Source organism: Ranitomeya variabilis, chromosome 2 (assembly GCF_051348905.1).
Source record: "Ranitomeya variabilis isolate aRanVar5 chromosome 2, aRanVar5.hap1, whole genome shotgun sequence".
NCBI lineage: Eukaryota > Metazoa > Chordata > Amphibia > Anura > Dendrobatidae > Ranitomeya > Ranitomeya variabilis.
The window spans coordinates 220,171,180-220,191,289 of NC_135233.1; the positions used below are offsets into that span (position 1 = coordinate 220,171,180).

The window sequence follows — 20,110 nt, forward strand, 5'->3', positions numbered from 1 at the left end:
GGTTAAAGACCCCTCCATGCTGGTTATAGAGATTCTCCTGTGAAAGCCAATATTAACTGGGAGATTGATTTTAGCTATACATAGAGCTGATGCACTGCTATGCATAGTACAAGCGATCGGATGATCACAGCTTCAAGTTCCCTAATGGGACTATTAAAGTGAACCTGTCACCCCCCCCCCCCCGGTCGTTTCAAACTAAGAGCCACCTTGTGCAGCAGTAATGCTGCATTCTGACGAGGTGGCTCTTTTAGTTCTGGGTGCTGTAACTTGAGAAATAATCAGTTTTATAATTTGTCTGAAATACCTGGTCCTCAGTCAAGTAGGCCGGCGTTTCCCCCCTGCTTCAGACAGCACACAGCTGTCACTCACATCTTCTTGGCGCCGGGTGCCGCCTCCTCCTCACCGCTGTTTTCAAAAGTAGCCGGCGCCTGCGCTCTTTTCCCCTGCCTGGTGCAGGCGCTGTGAGCGCTGGCCATCTTTCCTCATATGCAGCCCAGCTGACTGTGCCTGCGCGGCCGCCCTGCCTGTGAATCCCAGCCCCGCAGTGACTTATGATTTATTCACATTGCGGGGCTGGGAATTACAGGCAGGGCGGCCGTGCAGGCGCAGTCAGCTGGGCTGCATATGAGGAAAGACGGCCAGCGCTCACTGCGCCTGCACCAGGCAGGAAAAAAAAAGAGCGCAGGCGCCGGCTACTTTTGAAAACAGCGGTGAGGAGGAGGCGGCACCCGGCGCCAAGATGATGAGTGACAGCTGTGTGCTGTCTGAAGCAGGGGGGAAACGCCGGCCTACTTGACTGAGGACCAGGTATTTCTGACAAATTATAAAACTGATTATTTCTCAAGTTACAGCACCCAGAACTAAGAGAGCCACCTTGTCAGAATGCAGCATTACTGCTGCACAAGGTGGCTCTTAGTTTGAAACGATTGGGGGGGGGGGGGTGTGACAGGTTCCCTTTAACCCCTTCACGACATGCGCCGTATATGACCCCTGTGGTTGTCATTGCCCCATTGCTATGAGCGCCACCTAGCGGTTGGAGCTCATAGCAAGTGAGCATTTCTGCGACAGCCCTGCTCTATGTAGCACAAGCGATCACAGCTTCTAGGCTCCCAAGGAGACTATTGAAGCCAGTGTAAAGTGAAAAAAAAAAAAAAAAAAAAAGTGTATCATCTGAAATATACCAGAAATCAGCTAGACCGGTAAGACTAATCACTGTATTCCAACTTTACTTACCTTTCTTTTCTTCCCTGCTCTTTAACCATGCTCACATTTCCCCCACCGTTTTTGTTTCACTAATCCTCACTCTCCTCCACTACCCCCATACCCCTGCACCCTCAAACCACATAACTCTCGCCCTCTCTCTTACCCCCCCCACCTCGCTCCATCTGCAGTCCTACTTTCTAACCTCAGACATCTACCACCAAAATATAATATAAGGCCAATCACTCCCCTTCACCCACCTGCTTCTTTCTCACTGCTGGCGACACATCCCCCCAATCCTGCCCCCCCCCCCCCCCCATTCATCACTAATCCTCACCCCTATCCTCCCACACTATGAGAAACTATCGCAACCCCTCACACTTAATCTGTGCCACTGACCCCCACCCCCCTGCTTCCTCTCTCTGGGGCACTTTGGAATGCCCGCTCTGTCTGCAATAAGCTCCACATGGTCCATGATCTCTTCACTTCCTGCAACCTTTCCTTTCTGGCCCTCACTGAGACCTGGTTGACGCCCCCTGACACGGCCTCGCCTGCAGCACTGAGTTACTTTGGCCTCCAATTTACCCACACTCCTCGCTCTGGCAACAGACATGGTGGTGGGTATCCTTTCTAAAAACTGTTCCTTCAACCCTATCCAACCCCCACCCTCCCTCATTCATCACTAATCCTCACCCCTATCCTCCCACACTATGAGAAACTATCGCAACCCCTCACACTTAATCTGTGCCACTGACCCATGTCCAGCCATTACCACATCCTCGCAGAAACCTCGCACATCTAGACATTCACAGACTCTTCTACCTCTGTCCTCCATATCTTCACTCCACGACACGGACAGCGCCACCGCTTTTTATAACGCCACCCTCACAGCCATAGACTCAGTCGCCCCTCTCATGCATGGCACAGTGCGACGAACCAATAGGCAACCTTGGCATAACAATCTCACAAAAAAACTTCGACAAGCATCCAGGGTTGCGGAGCAGCGTTGGAAGAAAACACGCCTGCCAGACGACTTCACTGCTTTCAAACAAGCTAGATTTGACTTCAAATGAGCCCTCCCCTCCGCTAAACAGACCTATTTCACTAACCTTCTATCTTCACTATCCTACAACCCAAAACAACTATTCAGCACATTTACCTCCCTCCTCCGCCCACCACTGCCACCTCCAACTCCCCTCATCTCTTCCGAGGACTTTGCCACCTACTTCAAAAACAAGATCGACCAAACAAGGCAAACCCTAACTGTTCCACCACCCCAACCACTCCATATACCAGACCTCTGCCCTTCCCTAATAACCTCCCTCTCCAACATCACTGAAGGAGAGCTTACTCGCCTCTTTTCCAAATCGCACCTCACCACCTGTGCACTTAACCCCATCCCCTCCCACCTTCTCCCCAACCTCACTAACATGCTCATTCCAGCCCTAACCCATTTCTTCAACCTATCGCTATCTTCTGGTACCTTCCCCTCTGCCTTCAAACATGCCACCATCACACCCATCCTCAAAAAAAAAAAAAAAATACATAACCTTGACCCAACTGCTATGCCCAGCTACCGCCCCATATCACTGCTCCCATTTGCTTCAAAACTCCTTGAGCAGCATGTCCATGCTCAAAATTTCCACCCACCTCTCATCTAACTCTCTCCTTGACAACCTCCAGTCTGGCTTCCGCCCCCACCACTCCACCGAAACTGCTCTGACCAAAATTACTAATGATTTAGTCACAGCCAAAGCTAACAGACAGTTCTCCATCCTCCTCCTTCTTGACCTGTCCTCTGCTTTCGACACAGTCGATCACTGCCTACTGCTACAGATTTTCTTCCCTTGGCACCAAGGACCTTGCCCTGTCCTGGATTGCCTCATACCTTTCCGACCGCACATTTAGTGTTTCCCACTCCCACACCACCTCCTCATCCCACCCTCTCTGTTGGAGTCCCTCAAGGCTCTGTCCTAGGGCCCCTACTCCCCCCCCCCCATCTATACCCTTGGCCTAGGACAACTCAAAGTCCCATGGCTTCCAGTACCACCTGTATGCGGACGACACTCAGATCTACCTCTCTGGCCCAGATGTCACCTCTCTGCTGTCCAGAATCACGAAGTGTCTGTCAGCCATATCCTCCTTCACCTCTCGCTTCCTAAAACTCAATGTAGACAAAACCGAACTCATCTTTCCACCATCTCACGTATCCCCCTACCTGACCTATCCATTATGGGAAACGGCATCACGCTCTCTCCCGCACCTGAAATCCGCTGCCTCGGGTTAACTCTCGACTCTGCCCTGTCCTTCAAACCGCACGTCCAAACTCTTGCCACCTCCTGTCGCCTCCAACTCAAAAATATTGCCAGAATCCGTCCCTTCCTCAGCCCACAATCTACCAAAACTCTTGTGCATGCCCTCATCTCCCACCTCGACTACTGTAACACCCTCCTCTGTGGCCTCCCCGCTAACTCTCTTGCACCACTCCAGTCTGTCCTCAACTCTGCTGCCCGGCTAATCCACCTGTCTCCTCGCTACTCCCCTGCTTCTCCCCTCTGCAAATCCCTCCACTGGCTCCCAATTCCCCAACGAATCCAGTTCAAACTACTAGCACTGATCTACAAAGCCATCCACAACCTGTCCCCTCTCTATATCTCTGAACTAATCTCCCAATACCTTCCCTCACGTAATCTCCGATCCTCCCAAGACCTCCTACTCTCCTCCACACTTATTCGTTCCTCACACAACCGCCTCCAAGATTTCTCCCAAATATCCCCCATCCTCTGGAATTCCATGCCTCAACACGTCCGACTATCCACCACCCTCGGATCCTTCAGACGGAACCTGAAAACCCATCTCTTCAAGAAAGCCTACAATAACCATTCTGCCGCCTCGCCATCGCCAGAGCAGCCGCCTCACCCCCGCCAGAGCTGCAGCACCTCTGACGACCTGTCTCTTCCCCACTATCCCATAGAATGTAAGCCGCAAGGACAGGGTCCTCTCTCCCCTCTGTACCAGTCTGTCACTGTAAACGTTTTTACTGTAAATTATATCTGTAACTGTTTGTAACCCCTTTCTCATGTACAGCACCATGGAACAACAACAACAACGTATTTGGTGCATTCAGTATCGCCCAATCTATAAAAAAAGAAAAAAAAAAAAAAAAAAAAAAAAAAGAAGAAGAAAGAATCCAAACTGTAAATGGCATAGCGGAAAATAAATAAATAAATTTGAAATGCTAGAATTCCTTTTTTTTTTTTGGTGCTACAAACATTGCAATGAGAGGCGATCAAGACATTGCATCAATACCAAAATGGTATCAAGAGAAACATCCACTCCCAGAAAAAAATAAAATATAAGCCCTAACCACAGCCCAATATAGCTAAAATTATACATACAACACAGCCAAGTTATTTTTACCGGATAGGGTACATGATGATTTAAACAAAAATCAACGCTGCCCACGTAGTATACAACACTGCCCACGTAGTATACAAAGCTGCCCACGTAGTATACAACACTGCCCACGTAGTATATAGCACATCCCACGTAGTATATAAAATTGCCCACGAATAAAACACAGCCCACGCAGTATATAACACAGGCCACACAGTATATAACACTGCCCACATAGTATATAGCATCCTTGCAGTAGAGAACAGCCCAAGTACTATATAGCAGTGTGGACAACATATCCCTGTTATAAAAAGAATGAAAATAAAAAAAATAGTTATATACTCACCCTCCGACGTCCAGCGAAGCTGTCCCTGTGCGCGCGATGCGGCCGGCAGCTTCCGTTCCCAGCGATGCACTGCAAAATTACCCAGATGACTTAGCGGTCTCGTGAGACCGCTACGTCATCATCTCGCGAGACCGCAATGCAAGGCCCGGAGCGTCGCGATAAGCAGGAAAGGCGACAAAAGGCGAGTGATTTTTTTATTGTTAACATTAGATCTTTTTACTATTGATGCTGCATAGGCAGCATCAATTGTAAAAACGTTGGTCACACAGGGTTAATAGCTGACTAGAGGGGAGTATGGAGCGGGCACTGAGAAGGAAGGGGCAAATTCACGGCCGGACTGTGCCCGTCGCTGATTGGTCGCGACGCAGGATCAGCGACGCAGGATTTCCGTGACAGACAGACTGAAGTACCCCATAGACGATTATATAGTAGATTTTTCATATAGAAATGTTTGCAAACAGTGCAAGCATTGCATTAATACATTTTAAGCTTAATTTCTCTCACAAAAAAAAAAACAAAAAAAAAAAAAAACACACACACTGGTGGCACCTTCCCTTTAAATAAAATTATGGCATTACAGCACATACCAAGCGAATGCGGGCACAATAGCACATGTCATGTCCAACAACATTGGTGCAGTTTATTAAAACCAGCTTTTTATTTTCATAAAAATTTTTTTTTTTAAATATATACAGTGGAGGGGCTCTGGAGCTGGTAGACCTGCCACCAATCACTAGTCCAAAAGGACCCACTGAAAGAAAAAGCACTTACGAATGAAAATGATTACTTTTCTTTGCAATCACTTCTTCCCTTTATGCAGAAATCCTATACAGCACAAAGACTGTCCAGTGTGGACAGAACAATAAGCAGCTTGTGCTTCCAGAAGAGAAAGCAGATAGTGCTAGGCACAGCCAAGATGTCTCTGGGTGGCACGAAGCATACCAATCCTCTATAGCTGGACGCTAGAGATCTACACAGATTGCAGGACACTGCTACATTAAGGCTATGTGCACACGCTGCAGACTGGTGTGCGGATTTTTCCGCACTGATTTTGATAAATCCGCAGGTCAAAAACACTGTTTTTCCTGCGGTTTGTGCGGATTCTACTGCGGTTTTACACCTGCGGGTTTTTTTTTTTTTTAATTTTAATATGGAGCAGATGTAAAACTGCTGTGGAATCCGCACAAAGAATCGACATGCTGCGGAAAATAAACCGCTGCGTTTCCGCACGGTTTTTTCAGTAGCATGTGCACAGCAGTATTTTCCATAGGTTAACATGGTACTGTACACCGCATGGAAAACTGCTGCGAATCTGCAGCGTCAAAAAACGCTGCAGATATGCAGTAAAAACCGCAACGTGTGCACATAACCTAAACCTCTGCAATCCGCACAACCAGCAGTTAAAGGGCTTGTGAGAGAAAAGAAATTTGATGTGTATCAAATGCATACAAATAACTAATATACGCCAATGAAAAAGCTCAGCTGTGGACCCGTCCTCAGGTTGTGTGTGGTATTACTGCTCAGCTTTAGGCTATGTGCCCAAGTTGCGGATTCGGGTGCGGATTTTTCAGCACAGTTTTTGCAAAATCCGCAGGTTAAACACTGCATTTTACCTGCGGATTTTGCAAAAATGGTTTACTGCAGATTTCACCTGCGGATTCCTATTGAGCAGGAGTAAAACGCTGCGGAATCTGCACACAGAATTGACATGCTGCAGAAAATACAATGCAGCGTTTCCACACAGTATTTTCAGCACCATGTGCACTGTGGATTTGGTGTTCCATAGGTTTACATGGTACTGTACAAAGCATGGAAAACTGCTGCGAATCCGCAGTGGCCAATCCAAACAGTTAGAGGCTGCCGTCACACTAGCAGTATTCGGTCAGTATTTTACATCAGTATGTGTAAGCCAAAACCAGGAGTGGAACAATTATAGAGAAAAAGTATAATAGAAACATATGCACCACTCTTGCATTTATCACCCCAACTCCTGGTTTTGGCTTACAAATACTGATGTAAAACTAGGAGTTAGACATACCGGTAACGGTATTTCCAGGAGTCCATTATGACAGCACCACAAGGAGGTTGCTCTTCATATCCTTCATAGGGACAGGAACACAGAAGAGGTTAAATAGCCCCTCCCCACCTCCACCCTTCAGTGATTTTACAAAGTACCACACCAGGATGGATACAACGCAATTTTATTGAACTTCCTCTCTATACATGTTTATATCACACATCAGACAGGAGTTCAAGGGAGGGTAAATAATGGGTGCTGTCATAATGGACTCCTGGAAATACCGTTACGTCTAACTCCTAGTTTCCAGGTCGTCCCTTATGACAGCACCACAAGGAGAAATACCAAATAACTCCTACTTAGGGCGGGATTACAGCTTGGAGGACCTTCCTCCCAAAGCCGGTCTGTTTTGACAGAACGTCTAGTTTGTAATGTCTACAAAAGGTATTTGAACTAGACCAAGTTGCCGCCCGGCAAATTTGGTCCATGGATGCACCCGCACTCTCTGCCCATGAAGCAGATATTGCTCAGAGAGTGGGCTCTTAGATGTTCTGGAGGGAATTCACCGGCTGAAGTATACGCAGCGCAAATAGTAGATTTAATCCATCTAGCTAGAGTCGCTTTTGAGGCTTTTTTGCCTCTATTTTTCCCCGACATCTGTATAAAGAGATTTGGATCAATTCTCCAGCCGTCTGTAAGTTTCAAATACTGCAAAACTGTTCTCTTAACATCCAGGGAATGAAGAGAACGTTCTTTTTCGTTGTTAAAGTTCTGACAGAACGTAGGCAAAATTATTTCCTGGCTTCTGTGAAAGTCCGTCACAACTTTTGGAAGAAACGAAGGATCCAACCTTAGAATGATGCAGTCTTCCTGTATCTTTAAATATGGATCTGTTATGGACAAGGCTTGAATTTCGCCTATTCGCCTTGCTGTCGTTATTGCGACCAGAAAGACAGTCTTGAATGTTACGGATTTTAGGTCTGACTGATCAAGCGGCTCGTAAGGAGCCTTCCGTAATTCCTTAAGTACCAATGTGAGGTTCCATGAGGGTACTGAACTTCTTATTGTCGGTCTGATACGTTGCGTAGCTTTGATGTATCTCATTATCCAGGGATGGTTTGCTAATGGATAGTCATAAAAGGCACTTAACGCTGAGATTTGTACTTTTAGCGTACTAGGCCTCAAGCCCATATCAAAGCCTGTTTGGAGGAAATTTAAGATTTGAGAGATATCTGTTCTTGTAGAACGGATATTGAAGTATTGGTATGAGTACAAAATTTCTTCCAAATCTTTTGGTATATAGCCGAGGTTACCGGCTTTCTGCTTTTCTTCATGGTTGAGATAACCGAGTCCGACAGTCCTTTTGATCTCAAGATTTCCCTCTCAAGATCCATGCTGAGAGTTGTAGCATCTTTAGATTTTGATGGACCAGCGGTCCTTGCGTTAGAAGATCCCGCCTCAGCGGTAGTAGCACTGGGTCTTCTATCGCCATCCACTTCAGCAGAGGAAACCAGCTCCTCTTGGGCCAATATGGCACTATTAGGATCACTACCGCTGGACTTTCCTGAATTTTTCTTAGAACTCTGGGAATTAGAGCTAGGGGAGGGAACGCGTATGCAAGTTCCATGTCCCAATGTTGAGCCAAGGCATCTATGCCAGTTGGATTGTCCCCTGGCTTTAATGAGAAAAAATCTTTTGTTTTTGTATTGTCCTTTGTGGCAAATAAATCTACCCGCGGAGTGCCCCATTGTTGGATTAGCTGAGTAAAGACTTCTCCGTTTAGAGACCACTCTGTCAGTTGCAATTTCTCTCTGCTGAGAAAATCCGCTATTTGGTTTTGTGAGCCTTTTAGATGAACTGCTGTGATGGACTTCACAGTATCCTCTGCCCAGGAGAATATAGTCTCTGCTAGCGCTTGAAGTGGACGGTGCCTCGGTTTTCCTTGATGTAGGAGAAAGGCTACCGTGGTCGAGTTGTCTGAGAAGACTCGGATATGGTGTCCCTGCACTTCGTGTTGGCACCCCTTTAGTGCTTCCCAGACCGCTCTGAGTTCCCTGTAATTGGAGGAACTGTCGCGTACCGATGGCGGCCATGTCCCCTGTAGGTATCGTCCTTCTATGTGGGCTCCCCAGCCCTTTGAGCTTGCATCGGTCGTTATGTTTACGCATGGAGATATATTCCATGGTTTTCCTCTTTTGAGGTTTTTTTTATATCGATCCACCATGAGAGGGACTGTTTTACTTCGCTGGATAACCGCATCCTGTTGTCTAAGGAGTCTTCCTTTCCATACCGAAAGAATTTCCTTTTGGAGCGTTCTGGAGCGAAACTGACTCCACTGTATGCTGGGAATGCACGAGGTCATTAGTCCTAGGATCCTCATGGCTTTCCTGATGGAAATGTATTTCCGTTTTTTTATCATTTGAAATTCTTTTTTGATTGACTGTTGTTTTTGGTCTGGTAGGAAGGAGTATTCCAGCTCGGAATTTAGAAGTACACCCAGAAATATTTTTTGTGTCTCTGGTTCAAGACTCGACTTTTTTAAATTTATTACCCACCCCAGATGTTTCAGGAGTGACATGGTAACTCTTAAGGATTCTTCCATCTGTTGGGATGAATTTGCTACCAGCAACAGATCGTCCAGGTAGAGTGTAATGAGAATTTCTTTTTCCCTCAAGTGGGCCATGATCTCTGTCATGAGCTTTGTGAATATTCTTGGGGCAGAGGAGAGACCGAAAGGTAGACATTGAAACTGGAAATGCAGAATCCCCTTGCGACTTCTTATTGCAAATCTGAGGAATTTTTGATGTGATGGGTGGATGGGAACATGATAGTACGCATGTTTGAGGTCTAGCGTGCACATTACCGAATTCTTTTTTATTAACGGTACAATTGACTTGAGAGATTCCATCTTGAAGCGTTTGTACGCCACCCATTTGTTTAATGGTTTTAGGTTTATTATTGTGCGGTATTCTCCGCTCGGTCTTCTTATGGAGAACAGACTGGAGTAATGCCCCTGGAAGTGCTGATGATGGGGTACCGGTATTATGACGTGTAACTCTAAGAGTTCCTGTATGTCCGTTAGCAGTCTTTGATGTACTGCTGATGACTCCGTGTGAGTCAAACAGAATCTCTTAGGGGGGTAGATGAGTAAACTCTATCTTGTACCCCTGTGCCACTGTCTGCAGAATCCACTTATTCTGAGTAATGTTCTGCCATCCCTCCAGGAAGTATTGTAGTCTTCCTCCTATATTGTTGGCGTCATTGTTTGCTGGGTCCTGATGACTGGTCCCGAAAGGAACCTCTTCCTCTGCCCCCTTTAGGGTAGCTCCATCTGCCGGACTTCCCTTTTCCTCTGTAGTCCTGTCTTGGGTGAGAGCGAGTTCTACGAAAAAATTGTGTCTTCTTTGGCTTCTCTTCAGGGAAGCCTTTTTTTCTTATCGGACGCCTTCTCGAGTAGCTCGTCAAGAACTGGACCGAACACGTGAGATCCTGAAAATGGAATCGAACACAGCTTGTTTTTGGATTGGGTATCTCCCGACCATGATCTCAGCCATAAGGCTCTTCTTGCTGCGTTTGACAGTGCATTGTTCCTGGCAGCAAAACGTACCGATTCCGCGGAAGCGTCCGCCATAAAATCAGTCGCCATTTTCAGCACTGAAAGATTTTAGGATCTCTTCTCTTGGGGTTCTGTCTGTAATATGACTCCAACTCGTCTACCCAAAGACTCATAGATCTTGCAACAGAGGTAGCCGCTATGTTCGTTTTCATAATGGCGGCCGACGACTCCCAGGCTTTTTTGAGAAGATCTTCTGACCTCTTATCCATCGGATCCTTTAATCCTGATGAGTCCTCGAAGGGGATAGCCGTTTTCTTTGTGACCTTAGCCACAGGAATATCAATCTTTGGAACTGATTCCCAGATTTTAGTTTCTTCTGGATCGAAGGGAAGACGGTACTTGAAGTCTCTCGGGACTACTAGTTTTTTTCCCACGTCTTCCCACTCTTCCATTATCATTGCTGTAATGTGGTTATTGACCGGAAAAACTATTTCTGCGAGTTCTTAGGCCTCCGAACATCTCATCTTGAACCGATAGTGGTTCAGACGAGTCCTCTATCTTCATGGTGCTTCTAACTGCTTTGAGCAGTATGTCAGTATTTTCGGATGAAAACCGGTATCTTTTCCGTTCTTCTGGTGATACCGCCGACGGACCCTGTTCCTCTGAGCCTGGATCGGAATACCCCGAGACCTCTCCTTCCTCGGAACTTAGATCCATGTCCCATCTGGGCCTTTTAGGTCGTGGAGACCGTGGAGACTGGGGTGGCACCATTGTAGACATCGTAGCTTGGACTTCGTCTCGAATCATGGTATTTATATTATCTAGTAGCGAAGCCTGCTCATCCTTTAGAAGTTTAGCGATGCATTTTTCGCATAACTTCTTTTTATAACCATCTGGGAGCTTGACGGTGCATAACGGACATCTGGTCCTTTTCTTTACCGCCGGCCTTTCAGGGACGTCCTTATCATGGTCCGTTGGCAGCTCTAAGGATTGGACGACTAGCACCTTCCATTTTACTGAGTCAAGTGTGCTGTCAGTTGTCTGTCATTAAGTAGTCAGTCTTACCCTGCTTCAAGACATCTGATTCGTCCTCCTTCCGAGCTCAGCTGCCGGCTTCCACGGTAATTCCAGGTGCCCAGCTGTACTGCGCATGCATCCTCCGGAACGCACGCCGACCAGCCTGGGACCTGGATTCTGGCGCACCATCCGGCCGCCATTCTGTTCCGGTCACTGCTTTCCCCCACAGGCTTTCCGGCGTATCCGGAAATGCTTTGGCGCCGCCGACCCCAGGAATCCGGCCACGCCCCCGGAAGTTGTCACTGACCGGGCGCTGGACCGGAAGTCCGGGGAACGACACCAGCACCGGCCGCACGTGGAGCGCCGGACACCGCAGCCTCAGAGCCCCTTTGTGAGGGGGTGAGACAGGCCCTGGGAGCACACAGCTCAACCTTGTTGCGGAGGTACCTCCGTCGGTCTCCAGCAACTTTTTAAGGAGTCTTCTCCGCAAGACCCTCGCGGCCAGAGCCCCCTAACAGGAGGATGGGACCGCAGTCAGGAGCGTCTGCTCCAAGACCTGACACCGATATCAGGTAAATCTTCTGGAGAACTCTCTCCTGCGTCTGTCCCTGATAGGGACAGGAAAAACACTGAAGGGTGGAGGTGGGGAGGGGCTATTTAACCTCTTCTGTGTTCCTGTCCCTATCAAGGATATGAAGAGCAACCTCCTTGTGGTGCTGTCATAAGGGACGACCTGGAAATACTGACCAAATACTGCTAGTGTGACTGCAGCCAGAGGATCATGTGTCTGAGTGCTAAGGGGCCTCTCAGGTACATGGGATTTATTTTGTGTGCCAATTGTGCAACTTTCCACGAAACGGACACGTCCGATTTTCACCCAAGGGTTGGATCAAAATTGGCAATACAAGTCTAGGTGTCCATGAATTTGAGAAAAAAAAAACAAACAAAAAAAAAACACAAAAACACCCCACCCACACAACGCATTTATATTGCCCCCATTGTTATGCTAATGAGGGCTTTGACTAGTCGATGGGGCGTTAGTTGCCCCAGACTAATCAGCCCTCTTTCCATGTTATCATACCTGTGTGCATGAAAACATGATGCCACTCAGGCAAATCTGAAGTCAGGGATACGCTTTCCAGCTTCAGAGGCACAATGCTCATGACCGGAGGTTCAGACGATGGCTTACATGACAGTGTGCGCCTAGCAAACATCCATCCAGCTTAAGGCTGGGTTCACATTGCGTTATGGCAGTCCATTAGACGGACTGCATTACACTGCGGCGTAACGCAGTCCGTTAACGCTGCCATTAACCCCTATTATCGGGCGCATCGCCAAAGCATGCCATAATCGGCATGCGCTAGCGATGTGCCGTCATTCAGTGACGGACCCTCGGACGCGGGCTGCAGTGTCTGAGGTTCCGTCATCGCTAGCACAGATGAATCACCTGCGCTAGCGGTATAGCGTAACGCGAGAGCGTGTATGCTATAGCGTTAACGTAGCCCGTCAATGCTATGAGTTGAACAGGCTGCTTTAACGCAATGTGAACCTGGCCTTAGAGACGCTGCTGGAATGAGAGACACGCATGCACTAGGATTGCATGAGCAGTAATGACGCAGTTGGTGCAAGTTAAGTTATCACGTCCACAGAGCGTGATAAGAGGGCTGAATAGTCTGGGGAAAATAACACCACATTGACCAGTCAGTGCCCTCATTAGTATAGGAAAGGGGGACAATATAAATGCTTTTTTTTTTTTTTTTTTTTTTTAATTTTGTTTGTTCAGAAAACCATTATACGGGGCTTATTAGGCAGTGAATACTGCTGGGTGGGCGGGCATGAGGGACCTGACAGGTTCCCTTTAAAACTACAGCTGCTTATGTCTTCAAATTTCATTAATGGGGACAATTGCTTTAAATCCTTTGTCCCTGTATTATTTTTTTTTTCACTAGTTTGCGGTGTTAAAAAATAAAAATCAGCTAGTACTCAACCTCCTCAGCGTGGTTTGGTGATTGGCTGCAGTGCTGTCAGTGTGCCTGTACATAATCACTAGACTCAGCAGTAGACGGCACATGCTAATGTACCGCAGCACTGCCAACATAACACAATCGCTGCAGCCGAAGAGTTGGACAAGTACAGGTTGACTTTTTATCATTTACCATGGCCTATTAAGTGTAAAAAAAAAATAAAATTAAAATTGAAAAATCCTTTAAAATATAAATTGTTTGTCTTATTTCCCCCTTCTTAGCACTTCTGTATTGAGGTACATCACCGTACCTTCTTAAGGCTCTGTATCACAAGGGCAAGTCGCTCGTTTTCCGCTGAGGTATTGGTAATAAAAGCTTTCATCTGCCGGACTTCATTCTGCAGCTCGTCTATTTTCCCGGTCAGTTTTGCTTCCCTGGAGGCAGTCTCCTTTAGCAGACTGTCTTCTCTACTTTCCCCGTCAGCAGCGGTTCTCTTCTGGTTGCTGTGGGCTTCTGCCAGAGCCTGAAAAAATAAATAAGTAAAAAATATATATAAATAGGGCAGGTAAGTTCCCCCATACACAGACAAGGACATCGTGCGGTCCTACATGATAACTTTACAACACTTAAGTTTACTTTTAAAACTTGTAAAAATGTCAGCAGTTTCTAAATCCATGTACAAGTCACCGAACATTTACAAGGCGTAATTGCCTTGCAAAACTGAAAAGGGTCACTGCAATAAAAAACACTCACTCCTTATAAAACTCCACTCACACTATGACCACAAAGTTCACGAGTCTGCCCTCCCTACCCCCACTGACAGGTCACCACCGAAGCCCAGACAGCTCCTTATGTCTCATCACACACAGTCCTTCCACTGACTCCATGGTCTGTAGCAGGAAACTAAACACTGAGCCATTGAAAATAATGCAGGTAAACAGCCAGGACTGAATAACTGCAATATTCTGCCTGTGACCGTGCAGAGCGCTTCAGCAGCACTCTGCCCCATCATTAAAGGGGTAACCCCTCTAACAATATTCATCACCTACCTGATTAATAGACCAAGACTACCTTCACTTCCATGAGTTTATATAGTGTTGGTAGAATGCCTGCGGGGATGGAAGTGTTCACACTGTGCACTACCTCTCCATTCACACAGAGGACCCCTGATCTCATGATTTGTTGAGGTCCCAGCTGTCGGACCACCCCAGTAGTCACTTATTAATCACCTTCACTGTGGATAAGTGGTAAAGGAATTATCACACAAACAGCATTTACAGAGCTTACTTTCCTTGAGCGGGTGTAATCTCCAGGCTGCGAGTCTGCGCCGTTGTGCAGTTTAAAGGAGAAAGCGTCTGGTGACCCTTTCGCTCTGAGAAAGGTGAGGGTTCAGGCAGTCTGGACAATGCTAGGAATGGCTGTGCATAGACATCAGTCACACTTACGCATGCAGGCCATACTGCGCTCAACTCTGTTCCTATTCTGAGGTCAATGTGCACTCGTGTCCATGCTCAGAATTGCAATAACAGCACTTTTTTTTTTTTTTTTTATTTTTGCATCCTATGCCAACACCCCGAACTTCGCTATATAGAGGGGCCTGTCACGTACCTCCTTCATCTGCGTTAGCTCCTGCTTCAGTGCATCGCAGTCAGATTCTAGGTCACAATACTTTTGCTTTAACTCAGCGTTCTCTTCCAACACGGCCAAGCCGTACTGAGCCGCCTGGAATTTCTCCTCCGTGGTTTCCTGCAGCTCGGCAGACACACGATCCAGCTCTGCCCGCAGCGCTGTTACGTCTTCTCTGCTCATTGTGCTAATTCCAGACGAGGAAAACCTGCAGATCAACCTGTAGGAGACAGAGGTCCCGTTAGCCGTGCAGACGACATTACTCTCTAGGAGGGAAACTGAACAGTGGGAGGGGAAAGCGAGCTGCATTCCCTGCCAAGTAATCCTGCAGAGGAGGAGGAAAAAAAAAAAAAAAAAAGTTTAAGTTAAACAAATCTGTGCAGACCAGTAATCCCATGACCTAGTTATCTGCCAAGCAGATTCGCCTTCAAGACGATTAACTTCACCCCATTTTAATGTGGGACGCTTAAAAGGATCTCCGATGTTTCCAGCCTACCTGGAGGACTCTGGGCGATAGTGTTAGAATCCATTTTCTCCTATGGAGTCGATGGCATTACTGGACGGCCATCTCTACGAAAACGAGGCCCCATAAATCCCTACCACCTATAATCCTAAACTCATGCGGCTCAACCGTCTCCTGACTGACTGTAAAGGTTTGTCTGACTGACAGTTTATACAAGGAACATATTAAGAGACCCAGGGACTGATGGCAGAAAACTACAGGTCATCATTTACAGAAGGGTAATGCCTACATATTACAGATCTGGAATATGGTGCCCGAAACCTGACATGTGCCTATACAGCTTTTACCTGGAGGCACATCCCCAGGTAGCATGCACGTTGTCGGCAGCACATCCCATCACACGGGCAACAAGGATAGTTTAATGGTTTGCATAAACAATCCGATTGTACATAATCATTGTCACTGTCTCTTGCCAATGATCAGCCCTTGAAATTAGTCCTTAAAGAAGCTGCATACTGAAATCTACTATATAATTGTCTAAGGGGTACTTCTGTCTGTCCCGGATATTCATTGGTCGAGACCAGCCAGTGGGCGTAGACAAAAGGGCAGGGGAGGCCAGTAAGTATGCACAGCGAGTCCCCGCCCACTCCATATAGGCCCGGCCACAAGTGCTGTAAAGGGGGCGGAGTCGCCATTAGGAGGGCGTAACCGGCGGGGACCATGGGCACTGTTGGGCCTACCCCGGAAAGAAGCCGGGGACTAAATTAGTGGCCGCGGCCAGCCAGTACAAGCCCGGCCAGAAAAACTGCAAAGGGGGAGGAGTCGCAGTGAGGAAGGCAGAGCCGGCCGGGACCATGAACGCTGTTGGGCCTACCGCTGCAAGAAGCCAGGGACTAAATTTGCGGTCGCGGTCAGTGATGACGGCCGCGGTTATTCATGACGGCTGCGACAGCAGGAAACAGCGCAGCACATGCGGCGGTGACAGCTGCGGACAGAAGGTGAGTATATACTACGTGGGCTGGGCAATATCCTACGTGGGCATGCATATTCTAGAATACCCAATGCGTAAGAATCGGGCTACCATCTAGTAATTTGATAACTTTCTGATCGGCGACTGTCTGACTACTGGGGCTGTCACTGTTCGGAAGAATGGGGAATTTCCCCGCCCATTACAATATGGAGTGGTAGGTTGGAGGTCCGACTGCAGCGCCATTCGTTCTTTCGGGGGTGAAGTGACATTATTGTAGAAGGGCATAGAGCGGAAACTCTTACAGTCCAGGGCACTATGTGGTTTGTGAAGAAGAGGGGAAAATTGAGGAGGGTCCTGGATGTGTGATAAGCCCAAGATATATGAGTAATGAATGGAAGTGGTCATGACGGTCTGGGCCGAACAGGCAACAAAAAGAAGGAAAGTGTACAACTGCAATCATCGGGAACGTCACTGATATCTACCATTACATGGTGGTAATATTAGTCTTTCTACAGTAAAATTAGTTATCACTACAGTAAATTTTGCCGATATGTGCTTATGGTTTGGTGGTATTTGTCACTTCTATTGCAGTATTGACGGTAATAATAATGGTGGCATTATTACGTCACTATGTAGCTTGTTGTTATTATTTGTCTTGCAGTATATCTTGTAATAGAGATCCCATGCCTGATTGGGTCTGGGTGCTTTCAAATGCCAGGGCCCGACCCTGCTCCTGCCCGCTGTGACAGCAGGTGTAGGGAGGAAAAAACAGACATATTTCTCATCACAAACTTAACAAAAATCACCCCATTTCTCGAATCACAAGGCTTGTGGTGAAGCTCGACTCTTGTTACACGCCTCTACCAGTCACACAGGAAACCATCATGAACTTTCCCACAACCACAGTCTACATACGGCCCCGATCTTAGGGCGAAGGCCACTGTGCTGTGAACGCACAGTATAATGCTGCACTTCTGAGCCGCTCGCCGTACCCCGCAGGAACACATGCAAACCATAACCCACGGCACCTTCTAATACTGGTGCAGGATAGATGGAGACCCTGCAGGCACCAGAAAGATGCAAGCTCAATGATACACCGACACCATAGAAGCAATTAGGAACAGCCCCAAAAGTTGGGCACTAGTATGTAAGGGATTTTACAGTAAAAAGAAAACCAAAAAAAACCACACCTTTATTCACCCTCCCCCGGTCCAGCAGAGTATCAGCTGTTGTTCCTGGGGTCTGTTTGCAGCACTGCAGCCAATAAGCAAGCTCCGAGAGGTTCGTGCAGTCAAAGGAATTGAGCTCGTTTATTGGCTACAACATTATGTTAGCGCTTCGAACAGATACTGGAGGAGTCAGCAAAGGACCTGGGGAGGGCAAGTGAAGCCCTTGTTAAAAAAAAAAAAAAAAAAAAAAAAAAGTCAGGGGAATCTGCCCGATCCTGAGAACTCTGCTTTATCCAGAAGCCCCATAGAGAATGAAGGAAGGGGCACACTACGCCACTTGCTTCAGGGCCCGATGAGAAGCCCTGTGGCCAGACACCCTGCGCTCACATTTCTCACCCATTCTGGGATTACTAGATGTTGCAAGAAAGGAGGAAAAAAAAAAACACCCTCTTTTAAAATGGGTGGTCAATCCCTAGAGACTTTCATTTATTTATTTATTTTTAAACTTAAAGCATTTTGAGCTAAAAATCATTTTTATCAATTGGGTTGTATTAAAATAATTGCACAGCTTGATTTTATTCCCCCCCCCCCCCCAAAAAAAAAAAAAAAAAAAATGCAGCATGCTCATTAATTTCGCGGAAAAATCTCCGGATTTGCCACTATATAATATAGGACTGGAACGCTCCAGAAAAATCCGCATACAAAACGCGAGCTGATTTCTTGCAGAAAGAGTCCGGTTTTGTTCAGGAAAATTCTGCAAAGAATCCTGAACGTGTGCACATAGCCAGCTGAGGGGGAGAAAAAGAAGAAGAAAAAAAAAAGTTATGTCAGAATGAGCTCACTAATAGATTCTCAGTTACCTCATCCAATACACAGTGCACCATAAAGTCTATAAGAGAAGAAAATGGTGCTAATGTTGTAATGAAACCTAGTTGAAAACATTTATAGCCCAAAATACAACGTGCGTATGAAAAAAAAAAAAAATGATAAAAAAGTCCCCAAAAGTGGTCAAGCCCCTTTAAGAGTCAATTGCTTAAACCTTTGTGGACACCCGTCATGACATCTCCTCTGTCACTGCAGCAGAGCAGACAGCCAAGGTTAAGAGACGACTCTCCTCGTGCATTTCGCCAACACTTGCTGGGAGTAGTAGTTCCACAATACATGATCCGCAGCAGATAAGAGGACTCTGCCTCAGGTCACGTGATGCTGCCAACTCTGAGCACGGAGAAATAACCGAACGGGAGGGCGCAATAAACAAAACTCAAGAAGTGAAATGATAAATAAGCCGCTCGCAGCGCACACAGTGCTCCCGGTACTCACTTCTTGTCGTGTGTTACACGGCCATTAGACGGGCAGGGGAGCCGTTGGTTTGTCTGCAGCGCTCAAGGATGTGCGGACCGCTGCGTGCCTCTCTCCGCCTGTTTCCGGTACCTCACTCACTAACAAACTCCGTTTGCTTTTGAAAAGCTTCTCCCGCCCAATGGTTTCGCCCTGATTTCACGGCAAAGCGATTTCTCATTGGTCGGCCGCTCTGTCAGTCTCTATTTTGGTCCCGCCCACATAGAATTTTGGACGCTGATTGGCTGTTTTTGTATCGGGGGATGTGGTTTGGGTTTTTTTGCCGGCTTGTCGGTGCGCTAAGTGACGTGTGCACTTGTGTGTTGTGCTGGTCGTAGGTCACCTCTGGTGAGTGTGTGCAGGAAAAGAGGCGGGAAAGTCATGGAGCACTCAGAGCAGCTCCCCGATAGAGAACCTCACATGGAGTGTCTACAGAGGACACATTTCTGACAGGAAATTCACCAGAAAGGTGCAATAATATGACAGGGTATTCCACCACTTAATGTCCTGAGACACAGGAAAATGGTAACAGGTGAGGTAAAATGGTGGAAAACAGCTACACCGCCACTGTTTTTAATGTTTAGTTTTCACATCGTATTTTTTGTGAGGTAAGAATGTACTGTAGGGTCTGATTCTCAGGTTCAGGACCATACAGCAATACCCAACTCGTATATTTTGAAACTTGGTGCCATTTTTACGACTTGATGCCCTCAGGAGGCCTCTGCTGGATCTATTAGCTATAGTTTACACCTACTGGGCTCGCGACTCTAATCTTTAAAGGGGTTGTCCGCTACTGGACGATCTGTATAGATCAGGGGTCTCAAACCAAACGAGTCAGGCCACTTCCAAAACAAATCCATGTTGCAGTGCCATATATGTAAATGGTGTCAGGATTCCCAGTGTACCGAATCCCTACTGCCAACTATACACAGTACGATGACCCAACCGCTCCCCTATACACAGTACAATGACCCAACCACTCCCCTATACACAGTACGATGACCCAACCGCTGTTATGATCCCAGTGGCTTAGGATCACAAATCTAAC

The 20,110-nt window shown here is 47.0% G+C and overlaps 1 protein-coding gene across 1 annotated transcript in view; it reads right to left on the reverse strand.

Moving 5' to 3' along the window:
- LOC143804979 (protein bicaudal D homolog 2-like) overlaps nt 1-19,178 on the reverse strand; it is a 71,602-nt gene extending 52,424 nt beyond the window's left edge. Inside the window, exons 1-3 of the mRNA XM_077283662.1 lie at nt 19,045-19,178; nt 15,105-15,342; nt 13,807-14,019 (exon numbers count right to left, since the gene is read on the reverse strand). Of these exons, the coding sequence (XP_077139777.1) occupies nt 13,807-14,019; nt 15,105-15,305 (414 nt within the window). The 5' untranslated portion in view covers nt 15,306-15,342; nt 19,045-19,178. The remainder of the gene's footprint in view (nt 1-13,806; nt 14,020-15,104; nt 15,343-19,044) is intronic.
- Nucleotides 19,179-20,110: the final 932 nt, after the last annotated feature.